General features: G+C 35.4%; 1 protein-coding gene across 1 annotated transcript in view; it reads left to right on the plus strand.

Moving 5' to 3' along the window:
• The window catches only part of grik2 (glutamate receptor, ionotropic, kainate 2), a 245,140-nt gene that overhangs the window by 63,933 nt on the left and 167,898 nt on the right, over window positions 1–13,309 (plus strand). The window contains exons 3-4 of the mRNA XM_048152799.1: window positions 11,120–11,287; window positions 11,980–12,237. Of these exons, the coding sequence (XP_048008756.1) occupies window positions 11,120–11,287; window positions 11,980–12,237 (426 nt within the window). The remainder of the gene's footprint in view (window positions 1–11,119; window positions 11,288–11,979; window positions 12,238–13,309) is intronic.

A 13,309-nucleotide genomic window follows, 5' to 3' on the forward strand; every position in this document is an offset into this window, starting at 1 on the left:
CCAACTGTGAGGGGAAAAAAGATTCTCAGAGTTGCGAGTTTATATCTCAAAATTCTGAATTTATAACTCACAATTGCATGTCATAAAGTCAGAATTGCGAGATATAAACTCACAATTCTGAGAAAAAAAAAAAAATCACAATTGCAAGACTTCATAAGACGCAATTGCAAGTTTATATCATGCAGTTCTGATTTTATATCACAATTTTTTTTCTCTCAGAATTGCAAGGTATAAACTCAGAATTTCAAGGTATAAATTAAGTTATAAAGTCAAAATTGTGAGTTATAAAGTCAGAATTGTGAGATATAAACTTGCAATTGTGTCTTATAATGTTCAACTGTGAGGGGAAAAAGATTGGTTTTTTCTCAGAATTGCGAGTTTATATCTCAAAATTCTGAATTTATAACTCACATTTGCATGTTATAAAGTCAGAATTGCGAGATATAAACTCACAATTCTGAGAAAAAAAAATCACAATTGCAAGACTTCATAGGACGCAATTGCAAGTTTATATCATGCAGTTCTGATTTTATATCTCACAATTTTTTTTCTCTCAGAATTGCAAGGTATAAATTAAGTTATAAAGTCAAAATTGTGAGTTATAAAGTCAGAATTGTGAGATATAAACTTGCAATTGTGTCTTATAATGTTCAACTGTGAGGGGAAAAAGATTGTTTTTTTCTCAGAATTGCAAGTTTATATCTCAAAATTCTGAATTTATAACTCACATTTGCATGTTATAAAGTCAGAATTGTGAGATATAAACTCACAATTCTGAGAAAAAAATTCACAATTGCAAGACTTCATAAGACACAATTGCAAGTTTATATCATGCAATTCTGACTTTATAACTCGCAATTCAATTCAGAGAAAAAAAAAGTCAGAATTGCATGATAAAAATTTGGAATCGCGAGAAATAAAGCCAGAATTGCGACTTTAAATCTCGCAATTTTGACTTTATAACTCCCATTGTAAGCCACCTTCTTTTGAGGCATAAATTAATCATGATGTCAAACAAACTTGATTCATTTATACAGTAGGATCCTTAATACTTTTTTAGTGAGATGCCACATCCACACCAATAGGTGTCAGTATAAAGATCAATTCTACTGTCATATAGGGCAGTGGAACATAAAAATTATTTACAATCTTTAGTCACGGGATTCTTGTGTTTTGGAACAACATTTTTCATTTAAAAAATGTGCCTCTATACCTGCATTTTTGTGATGCAAAGTGCACAAATCTCACGAAACAAAAGCCGTGATAAAAGAACTCAAAGATGTGGTTGCTTCAGCAAATGCATTTTATCTACCTTGTACTTTAGTTAACTGTACTGTCAGTTAGATTTAGTGTAGGTGGTACGTTATTTTAAAAAAGTGATAGAGAGTTAACCTTTAAGTGCCACTCAGTGGACATTTAATTTCTGAAGTATATTAAAATTGGTCACCACATTGAACAGACTTTTAGCACCACTCACTGGACATTTCACTTTCAAAGTGCTTCAAATATCATGGTTGCCACAAGCACACTTTTCCAATGAGCCTGGTTGGTTTGATTCATTTATCAGGCCTTGTCCGGATGTGGTCTTCTGGGTTTGCGCGGCATTGGTTGAGAAGTTGACAATGCTTTGAAAGTGCTGCAGAGTCACAATGGAAGTTAACCTGCCCATGCATAACTTAGCTGACTCTGCTCATTAAACTAGGTCAGAAGGTGGTATTCAAACACAACACATTAAACACAGCAGCTTTAAGAAGAGCAGGTTCCTTCGAAAACGCCATTTCAATTTATACTTGAAATGGGTTCATACGGTTTCATGGATGATTTTGCTTTCCTCGAGCACATCACCACCATCCTAGCTGTATGCAGAGACTGAGCCCTGTAGAAACATGCTGCTCTTTCTCCACCCAGGGTCCAGGCTCCCTGTCTTCTGCATCACAGCTCCAGGCTTGATAAAGATGGAATGTGTCCTACAAGCCTGTTACGCTGCACTACGCATCTCGATATGCTACGCTGATAATCTGACACTGATAGCCATCAAACTGTCACCACTGGGGAGAGAAAATACTAGCATGAGCACCTTATTTTCCACATAAATAACCTCTCCTCCCCAGCTGCATCAAACCATAACTGGCTTTGTAATTAATTTCTCTGTGTAAGTTCCCCCCCCCCCCCCCTCTTCTCTTGGAAGTTGAGATAGATGTTTCACCTTCATATCTCTGTGTAGTTGCCACATGCAGGGACTTGCTGTGCATGTTCTGCTCTCAAAGAACTGAAAATGATAGATTTTACACTCCCCTGTCACTTCATGCAAAGACATAACACAGATACCCAAAGACAAGTACTAGAGAAGATCAATGCATGATGGAAACTTAAAGAAAACCCCCAAATGAAATCTCTTTACTATCTGAATTATTTATTCTAGCCCACAAAGAGCTTAAATGGAGATTAAAGAAAATTCATTTACTACACAAATATTCTCTTAAGAACATCTTAAGATTAAAATTATTAGGTGTCGTTTGATTGTATGGCAGTTCTTGCTGACAAACTAACTCTGTTACTGTAATTAAACATTACAACATAACACATGAAAACAATGTTTGGTCATTATAGCAATATTGCAATTGTTACAGCATCACTTTTTGCTCTGTCTGCCATAATGATCATAATAAGCAAGCACGCTATTTTAGCTGTGACTGGTTTGACCAGAGTTTAGCACTCAGTGTCTCATTTTTAATATGCTGTGTCAGGTTAAAAAGAGTTATATTTAATATGGCAGTAGAGCTTGTCCCAAGATTCAGCAGTCTGTTATTTGCACTCCATCTATCTTGCTCTATCTCTAGTGGGAAAGCGTCCTGTATCTGTGTGTGTGTGTTGCTTCACTAGTTTTAGTGAGCGTGTCATGTGTGTTCTCACATGTGCTCTCCTATGTGCTTAGTGCTGCTGAAAATTGCACCGTGACAACTATAAAATAAAAAAAACAAGGTCCCAATTTCACATGTTCTTGTAGAGTTGTTACTAAATTGATGAAGTTCAGAAGAAAGTAACGCAATTATTCACTTCAGAATACTCATGCACATCTCTAGTAGTTATGTGTTCTGTTTTAATTACAATAATTAACAGTGTTTGGGAAGGTTACTTTTAAATATTGCATTACTCCCTAAAAAAGTAACTAATTGTGTTACTTAGTTCCTTTTTATGAAAAATAATGTGTTACATTACTTTTGCATGACTTTTTCTCACCTGGGCTGTTTGTTTGTTTTTTAATAACTACAAAAACGTCTATTTTTGCCAAATGTTAAACCCCTTTCACACCAAAAGTGAAATGAATAAGCCTCAGGCTGAAGGAAATGCATAATTATTACTCATGTACAGTAGAGGGCGCAGCTCAAACAAACCTTTCAGCTGTGCTGCCGTTCTGGATTAAAGAAGAATAGGATACAGGAGAAGGAAGTTCAACACTCTTATTTCTACATCTAATATAAAGTCATTTTTTTGCTTATTAGTATGGTTGAATTGGATCATTGAACATCAGCAGCAAAGACATTGGTTAATAAAGTGAGATTAAATGCATAAAGTATATTTGTGTAATTTAATATAGTTAATTATTACAGGTTTGTGTAAAATTCTGAGATTGAATTTCACTGTTTTTATTTATTTTGAAGAATACTGAATGTTTTTGTGCAAGTGAGATGAGTAAATGCATGTTCACATTTAGTCTAGAACTACAATAGCATCATGTTCACATACAACACCTCTGACCTTTATTTCTCTCAACATGAGGAGAGCTGTCAGTCAATACATGTGAAAAAGTAACTTGCGTTACTTATTTGAATATAGATATCTTAGATATTTTGTTGTAAATTGAAAAAGTAATATGTTACTTTACTAGTTACTTGAAAAAGTAATCCGATAACTCAAGTTACTTGTAATGTGCCCAACCCCCTACACTAATGATTAATTTTAAACAGCCTAATAAATTGATTAAACATATTACCTTTGGGGATTTAAGGCATGTTGGAGCTTATCCTAATTTTAATTTTAGATTATTTATGATGATTTTTAAGAAAAAAAAAGAAAAAAAAAAAAGATTTTTATGTATTTTGTGAATAAAAACTGTTTTTCTTAAGAAAATAGCAGTTGGGAAGAATTTTATTCTTAATAATGTTTCATGAATCTGGCACCAGAACTTTAAGTCTCCTGCTTCTCAGATGTTGTACCTGAGAAAACAGACCCTGGTAAAGTGCCTTTAGAGTTTCAGGGTAAATCTCACAACTCTGATCTGCCAAGATACCAAAGTATTCAATCAAAAGTGCGCTCAATATAAACTCAAGAAACACAAATTTTTAAACTATCAGAGCTCTCCACTTTCATTTGATAACTCTATCTACTGTAGAGCAATCTTCTAACTGTAACAATTGTCTCATTTGTTTCTATTTTTATTTCACACTAGGAAATTTAAGACAAAAATCTGTGACAATGTTGATAATTGATTATTTCTGAGAGCCTCTGAACAATATGAATGTCCTCTGGAGCTGAAAGAATGAATACCTTTCATATCCTGTAATTATCTCTAGTTCAAGTGGAGTTCCTGACCATTTATGAATTTTCTGACCCTGTCCTAAATGAATGAATTTCTTGCTTGACAACTCTCAGGGAGATTGGCATGGTAATGAATATGACAATAATTATATGTTTGGTCTTGGCAGAATAGATCTGCTGCTGCTGTTGCTGTTATTTTGCTGCAGCAAAGCATATACAGGACTTGCGACTGCCAATTCACACAAAACATGCTGCTGTGAGCAAGTAAGACATGCTGCTGCTGTACAATATAGCGTACATGATTTACCCATAGCAGATCTATACAGGTGGAGCTGGGGAAGGCGGAGGGTTTCTGAAGCACACTGCAACTGATACAACAAATTCTGACCAAGTGTTTGAAACATGAGCAGCAAGCTCATTGGCTACTGATACAGCAGAAACCAATCAGCTGTGTCCTATAGAGAATGATGTGATTACAAGCAGATTGAGTTAAGGACCAGTCAGCGCCATCTAGAGTTTCATGACAGAACTTTGCATTTTTCATACTGGTTTAGGTGATTACTGCTGGTTTGATACTGATCCAGTGCAAAACTATGCATAAAATGTCTGTCAATCAGCACATCTACATCTATAAAATGGCATATGCCAACATTGTTTTTAGGGTCTTTTTCATGCAGCGTTGAAAGTGAGCATTCTTACAGCCGTGGAGACCAGCAGACGTTCTGCTATCAATTCACAGCACATTTCAGTAAGCTATAAAAGTGAGGTTGAACTTATGATAAAACCAGCATGAATCAACATTTATGTAGATGAGATTTCACACCCCTCATCTGTTCCCCTTTAAAATCCTCTTATGTCTTCCAAGATAAATCTTGCCTGAATTCAGGAGCTCAACATGGTTCCTTCCCACCAGCACATGGGACAGCAACTAGAAAACAAAACGGCAATAAAACTATCAGTAATATTCATATAAAGTTAACTTCTGATAATAGTTAACAAGTGGTTGCCTTAGATTCTAGAAGATTTCCTAAAAATGTGTTATATTAAGAAAGGAATAGCAAAAAGAAAAGAAAATAATGTTGAAAACTTCATATGATATGATAAACCTTGTCATTTAAATCCCTCAGGCTATATAGGCATGGAATCAAAGCCACACTCAGTCTTTATAGTTCCTTTTCTTCTATGATATTGATCAGTTTTGTAGGAAATCCCACTGTGGTCACAGCAATTGATAATGTTAGATGATAAATGACAGTCTCATTTCTCTCAGACAGGAAGATGACCGCTACTTTACTAATTTCCTCTGAGCTGTTCTGGTTCTCGGCTGTAAGCGAGTGTTCCCTGTGGATGCAGAAATGGATGTATTGTGCTGCCATTGATTATGTAGCTGGTGTGTGATAAATATATCACAGCTTCTGAGAGCGTTATCGAATGAGGTGGCATGTGTGGCTCTGATGCGAGCGATCAGGTAGGCACAGGGCATTGTTCACTAGACAGGTGGCCAGCTGACAGCAGCAGCATTGAGCCAGAACCAGTCACTGCATGTCAGTGGCCGCGGTAAGCATGCAGCTCTTTTGGCCAAAAATAAATAATAAATAATAATAATAAAACTGTTTTGGAAACAAGAAATGTAGGGCGGGCTTGATTTTGGCTTTGGGGAATTGATTGGATGGTTGTGGTTTGCTATTGGTGGATCTCATGTGAGTGACAGGTTGCCCCGCCCTCTTCATCAGAGAACAGAAGAGATGCTGCAAGAGGGAGAGGAAGTTTTCAAGATTCAAGATTATGAGGGCAAAATAATAATGTGCACCGCTAAATCATTTACTAAAATCTTCCATAAAAAAAGGAATTGTCAAATTCATGGTGACTTTGACCATTTTTTTTAATTGATCTTAAATAATAACTATTTACTGTAGGCATTTTAGGTTCTTAAGTCTATACATTAGTTATATGTCTGATCAAATGCAACACTATGGAGGCCTTAAAGGGACATGGTGATGAAAAAATGGAGATGGGAGGAAAAATTATTTGTCAATGCTTTTGCACAAATGTTGAAGAAGCTGAGAAGCTTTGCATTCACTTGCACAAATTGTGAGATCTTTGCGAGTGAACGCAAAAGTTTTGTGAGGAAACACAAAGGTATTTCGAGGGAATGCAACTCAAAACTTGCCAGAGAAAATGCAAAACATTTGCGAGAGAATGCAAAAGCATCGAAATATTTTTTTTCCCTCCCATCTCATTTTTTTTTTCCATCACCATCTCCCTTTAGGGGCTCTGTAACATGTATATACAGTGAAAAAAACATTTATTTATTTATAAGACTAAAATTGTATAAAAAATACTGACCGGATTCCAAAGGATTTGTTGGAAAGGAAGGAGACTAGCACTAACATTTGCATGTTTCCTGACATCTAGTCGTAAACTATCTTTAATTGCATTTGCAGTATAAATAATCCACGGCTCAGTGTGCATTAAATGATTTCAGTGCACAAAATGCATTGTACCATTGCCAGCACAGACACGTTAAAGCAGTCATTGATATTTAAATGTCAAAGTATGACTTAATATGAGTTAAAATGTTCAGTTAAAATAAGTCCTTAGATTTTAAAATTATTATATTTCCAGCCAATCAAAACATGGAGTAAAATGTGTGACAACTCGCCCCATTAACTAAGAAAGAGATGGTGAATTAGAGTGGTCATTCTGTAAACTGTACATGTCATTTGAAACTACATATAGACAGAGATTGTATGACTACAGAAAAATCCAGATTTGTCAGGTGCTTGAGAGATCTTGATGAGAAACTGACATTTCCCATATGAAAATGATTCATCTTATCATACAAGCCCCAGTTTATCACTGTCAGAGATCGCCCTATGTGTTACGAGATGGATGATGGATAGTTGATGTGTGTTTTTCCTGGGGGAGAGTTTGTTGTTACCTGTCCATTGTCTGTCAGTTGATGACCTCTGATGACGTTTGTTTTCATGCAGAAAAAAAACAATATTATTATTTCTGCTCTACATATATATCTGATTCTATATTGCTTCTATTATTTGCATGTTAACACGATCCCCAGTTGATTCATAACACTACTGTTCATTAACTTCAGCTCAAATGGCAATGCCCGACATTATTGACTATGATATGGTTATTTAAGACAGTTGTATTCCTTTTAGAGGTTTCCATTTCAAAAACATTGATGTTTTTAATAATCCATCCAGCAGTGTTATTTTTTTCTCATCATATTTTTTTTTTTAAAGTAGGCCTATGTTTTAATTAAAATCATTTCTTGTCATGACTTGGAAACCGTGCAGGGATATCTGAAATCACTTGATAAAGTAGATGGAAATACAGTTAAAGGGTTAGTTCACTCAAAAATGAAAATTCTGTCATCATTTACTCACCCTCATACGGTGACCGGGAGGGGACATGTTCGGTTCACTTAGTTTTGTCGTGGCCACAAGATATCAATTCGTGGGAATGTGATAATAACTCATGGCCATGAGATCATATGGTGAGGGAACGAGATATTTTTCTCGTGGCCACAACTTCATTATGTTGAGGGAACGACATCTGTTTCTCATGGCCACGAGTTAAATGAGTAAACAACCTGCGCTACCATAGCAACCTGGAATTATCAGAAATGGACAATACCATAATAATATTTATTTTTAATTTAGAAAAAGAACAGAATTAAGAAATGATTATATTAACTTAGTGCATATTGTATTGCGCGCGATGTTGCTTAGACAGCATTCGAATGAAGTTTATTAATAAATGTTTAAATGTTGTACATTTTAATCCCATCCAACAGTCTTTAAATACGGAAGAGGATTAGGGCCAAGCAATAATAAAAAAATAAAACCATCTCGAGATTAAAGTTGTTAAATTTCGAGAAAAAAGTTGTTAAATTTCGAGAAAAAAGTCATTAAATTACGAGAACAAATTCGTTATATTACGAATTTACTTTAAATTACACGTTAAATTATAATTTTATGAGTTTATTCTCATAATTTAATGAGTTTATTCTCAACATTTTATCTCGACTTTTTTCTCGAAATTTAACACGTTTTTTTCTCGTAATTTAACAACTTTAATCTCGAGATGGTTTTATTTTTTTATTATTGCTTGGCCCTAATCCTCCTCCGTATTTAAAAATCCATTCACTGATCGTTATTTTTTATTTAATATTTTTATATTATTATTAGTTACATTTGTACATTTATTTGCTTTATTTTCCCCTTCATTTCCTAAATTTCTTTATCTAATTAACATTCTGTACTTTGTTACTGAACGTTTGTATTCAAATACTGTAAATACCCGATCATGCCAATAAAGTTTGTGCCTGTGACAGCATTCAAATTAAGTTAAAATTTGTTTTTACTTTTAATAGGCTATGTTAAAATAATGTTTTGTTTATTATTTGTATATAACCTATGAAAGCTTTATTTATGATTTTATTTTATTTTACAGGAAGTTCATTTATGGGAATTTATCATATATATATATATATATGTTAATAATCATTCCTTAATTCGAACCTTATTTTTCATTCTTAATTAAAAATAAATATTATTATGGTATTGTCCATTTGTGATAATTCCAGGTTGCTATGGTAGCGCAGGTTGTTTACTCATGTAACTCGTGGCCACAAGAAAAATATATCGTTCCCTCACCATATGATCTCGTGGCCACAACTTATCACGTTCCCACGAGTTTATATGTCGTGGCCACGACAAAACTAAATGAACCGATCATGTCCCCTCCCGGTTCTTTCTTCTGCTGAACACAAAAGAAGATATTTTTGAAGAATGTCGGTAACCAAACAGTTGATGGACCCATTGACTATTTTGTTTTTCTTCCATACTATGGAAGTCAATGGGGCCTATCAAAATGTTTGGTTACCCACATTATTCAAATCATCTTCTTTTGTCTTTAGCAGAAGAAAGAAACTCATACAGGTTTGGAACAACTTTAAGGTGATTAAATGATGACAGAATTTTCATTATGCCTTTAAGTGCAAGATGTCCAGCGCCAATCTGCCATATACTGTACCTACATTATAATGAGAACACTATAGAATGCTGTGCGTTCTGTGTGCTTTAGTTACCCATGTTTCAGAGCTTTGTTACAGAAAGAGCGTGTCCGAACGAGTACTCAATGAAAAATTGACAAAAATGCCCACTGCTGTAGGTGTTATTTGATATAACAACTATCCTATGTGCTTTCGCCCTACACGTTTAAATACAACAGTAGAGAGTCATGTAAACACTGAGTGAGCTAGTGAAATTGTTTTACCTGCTCTGTCTTGAGGGATCATTTAAATGATGGAGGCTCCAGTGAGTGTAAGTAAAACACTGAATCGAGCTCTAGTCTGACATATGGTGAGTCAACAGGGGCAAACTGCTGACTGACCCAAGCAAAACACTTCAATCTCTCTATGCTGTGCTTCACTGCTCCCCAGGGCTTGATTGATTGATTCGCCAGCCAATCAGAACACATCAGTCCCCAACACTAAAGGCATCCATTTATATACAGCCTGTCAAGCACACTCACAAAGGGAAAGCTGTAGTGTAGCTAGCGCTCTGAAAACATAGCTTCTGTAAGGAGCTTGGATATATATCTATTATTATACGCTGCAATGGGTCGAGTCAAAGCAAACTGTAATTTTCTTTTCCCCTTCCAACTTCTGACATTATACTTTAACACTGCACTTAACCTACATACTTTGATTCCATGTCGCAAATTTTTCTATTATTTTATTTATGCTGTTATTTCTACACCTATGTTTTCACTAAAATACATTTTAAATCATTGTTTTATTGTTTTTGTTGTGCTTTCAGGAAGTACACATATTTTGATGTGTATATAGTAAACCGTAGAGTAGTTGATTATAATTTTTACTGTAGTGTGTTTTTGTTTTTAAAGTTAATATATTTTAAATGTACTAAATTGAATTGCAACTTCATCATTACAAAAGTACAAATATATTTAAATACATGGCATACAAGTTTTAATAGAAATTACATTAAAGTACAGTATATTTTAGTTTATCATAAATGCTTGTCATGTATGTAATTATGAAATTTCATATAAAGGCTCACAAAAAGATCTCTAAGGTTCAGATAAATGCATTTAATATAAATGTACACTAATGAATTTCCATTTAATTGCATTCAATATGCAATTAAGTATCTGAAAACATTACAATTAGAACACGCTTAAGCATATTCTTTTAAAGTATATTATTTCTGTAATAAGCGCTCTTTTTAAAAGTATGCTATAGTGTATTTCTTTTTCACTAGGTGATGTACTGGTGTCGACAAGGGCATTTTTTCTTGTTATATGACTGAAACTGACAATAAACCAACTTTGGTTATGTTAACATTTTTTTCACTAATCTTTAGGGCCCGAGCACCGATGGTGTGAGGACCCTATTGGAATTGCTCCGTTTATTGATATTATATCTTGTGTATTATATTATATTATATTATATTATATTCAATGAGTGAACTGGAGCTCAGAAGGCAACAAGTTAATAATACCGTGTTTTTCTCCTTTTTTCTCTTTTTCTTAGGGGGGATATTTGAATCCATTGAAAGTGGCCCATCAGGTGCCGAAGAACTTGCCTTTAAGTTTGCTTTAAATACAATCAACAGGAACAGAACTTTACTGCCAAACACCACACTTACATACGACATCCAAAGGATAAACATCCACGACAGCTTTGAGGCCTCCAGAAAAGGTAAAGCCATCTCCAGCTGTCTGCAGGCTTCAGCGAGACCTTTCACGATCAGAGACAAATCTGCTCTGAGATATATGAGGGGGGACGTGGGCTTTAGATTGAATTCATTTAACCACAGGGGGACATCAGTAGCCGTCTGGTGCATATGCAGAGAGAATTGATTGGTTTTAGGTAATGAGTCAGAAGGGGTGATTCACTGAACTACTGATACCCCTGAGACAGGTTTGCAGGCTGCAATCATCTGTCATTTACACGCTGGGGAAACATCTGAATTCTCTTATAATGATTATACACTCCATTAGTCGCTGCCACTGTAACTGCACTTTTCCCAATGCCAGTTTATTTAAAGATTACAAAGATGCAATTAAAACACAGTGGCTTTGCCAAAAAAAAAAAAAACTGTGAGTAATGAAAGCAAATGAGTTCAGAGTTACCATTGTTGGAATAAATATGTTTTTGGACAGTGTAAGTAACACAATGTGGTTTGGACATTCTATTATAACAAAATATCAAGTACAAAAAAAGTTAAACGGAAGAAAATAATTAGTTTTGTGCTCTCCAGCCAATCCATTATATTAGCATAATAATATCCAATGTGCAGACTTCTCTGGAAACTTAGAGCCTAGAAAGTAATAAGTTAACAAAACTATATTTTTCCCTCTCTTCTGTTTTATTTTGCACTCTCTCTCCAGCTTGTGACCAGCTCTCTCTGGGTGTGGCGGCCATCTTTGGTCCCTCCCACAGTTCTTCGGCCAACGCGGTGCAGTCCATCTGTAACGCTCTCGGGGTGCCGCACATCCAGACCAAGTGGAAGCACCAAGTGTCAGACAACCGTGACTCCTTCTACGTCAGCCTTTACCCAGACTTCTCCTCCCTCAGCAGAGCCATTTTAGACTTGGTTCACTTCTTCAAGTGGAAAACGGTCACTGTGGTTTACGATGACAGCACAGGTGAGAGCTCAACGGTTTTGTCGCTGATCGTGTGTGTTCTGATTATTCTCCAACAGTCCTTAGGCAGACCGACCCTTTGGCCTGGGCTATGCACCATTCCCTGGTCTCCGTCTGGCCTACAGTATGGCCAAACCCCCCTGGTTGACAGGCTCTGTTAGAACAGTAGGCAGCAAGTGCTACCACAGTGAGGGGTACATATGCCATATGCCAGAGGTCGCCTCGGGAGCAAACTTGCCAACTAGAGTGTTTGCTGCCAGATTTCCCAAAGCATTCACTCAGCCTTCTTCACAATTCTGCACAGCAACAACAGAATATTATTCTGTGACACTGTGTTCAAATAAATGTGCAGCAAGGCACATTGTTTAGATTTACGGACGATCTTTAACAGTATTAGTGCTAGTTAAACATGCTCATTGATAACTGATTTGTTAACAATAACATTGACAACTTAAGTGAAAACGAAATTATTTATATGAAAAAAAGAGAAAACAATTACAGCAATGTTCCCATCTAAACACCATATTATTCTTGATTAATGACGTTCACATGTGGTATCTTATAATCCATTTCTCCCATATTACATTTCATTGAGAAGCTACAAACAAAAACCATCTTTAAAATTTTTTGACATATGGACAAGTTGTAAGAATATGTCTTTGCTAAAACAATAGCTAGATAGATAGACAACAAGATTGTTTGCTTCTCACTTACAGTAAATGTGTACATTGTGTTTATCACATTGTTCGGTTTCCAATAAGTGAGTGATTTTAATTGATATATACTGTACCATTCCCAGTCATTTAAAAGCATTGGTGACAAATGACTGTCCTTATGAGAGTCATTGAATCATTCACTCATCTGATTTGTTCAAAAAGTTCATAAAAAGACAAGTGACTCTCTTTATGAGTAAGTCATTGAATCATTCACTAATTTATGCCGGACTGCTTCACAAACGAGGGTCAGTTCAACACAAAAGATGAACATGACGGCACATGCTAGTGGATGAGTTGAATCAACTCCACAGCAACTACATCAATTTATCCACTAACCATTCAGAAACGTCCAGTTTCAT

This window comes from Megalobrama amblycephala, linkage group LG13 (genome assembly GCF_018812025.1).
Source record: "Megalobrama amblycephala isolate DHTTF-2021 linkage group LG13, ASM1881202v1, whole genome shotgun sequence".
Classification (NCBI taxonomy): Eukaryota; Metazoa; Chordata; class Actinopteri; order Cypriniformes; family Xenocyprididae; genus Megalobrama; species Megalobrama amblycephala.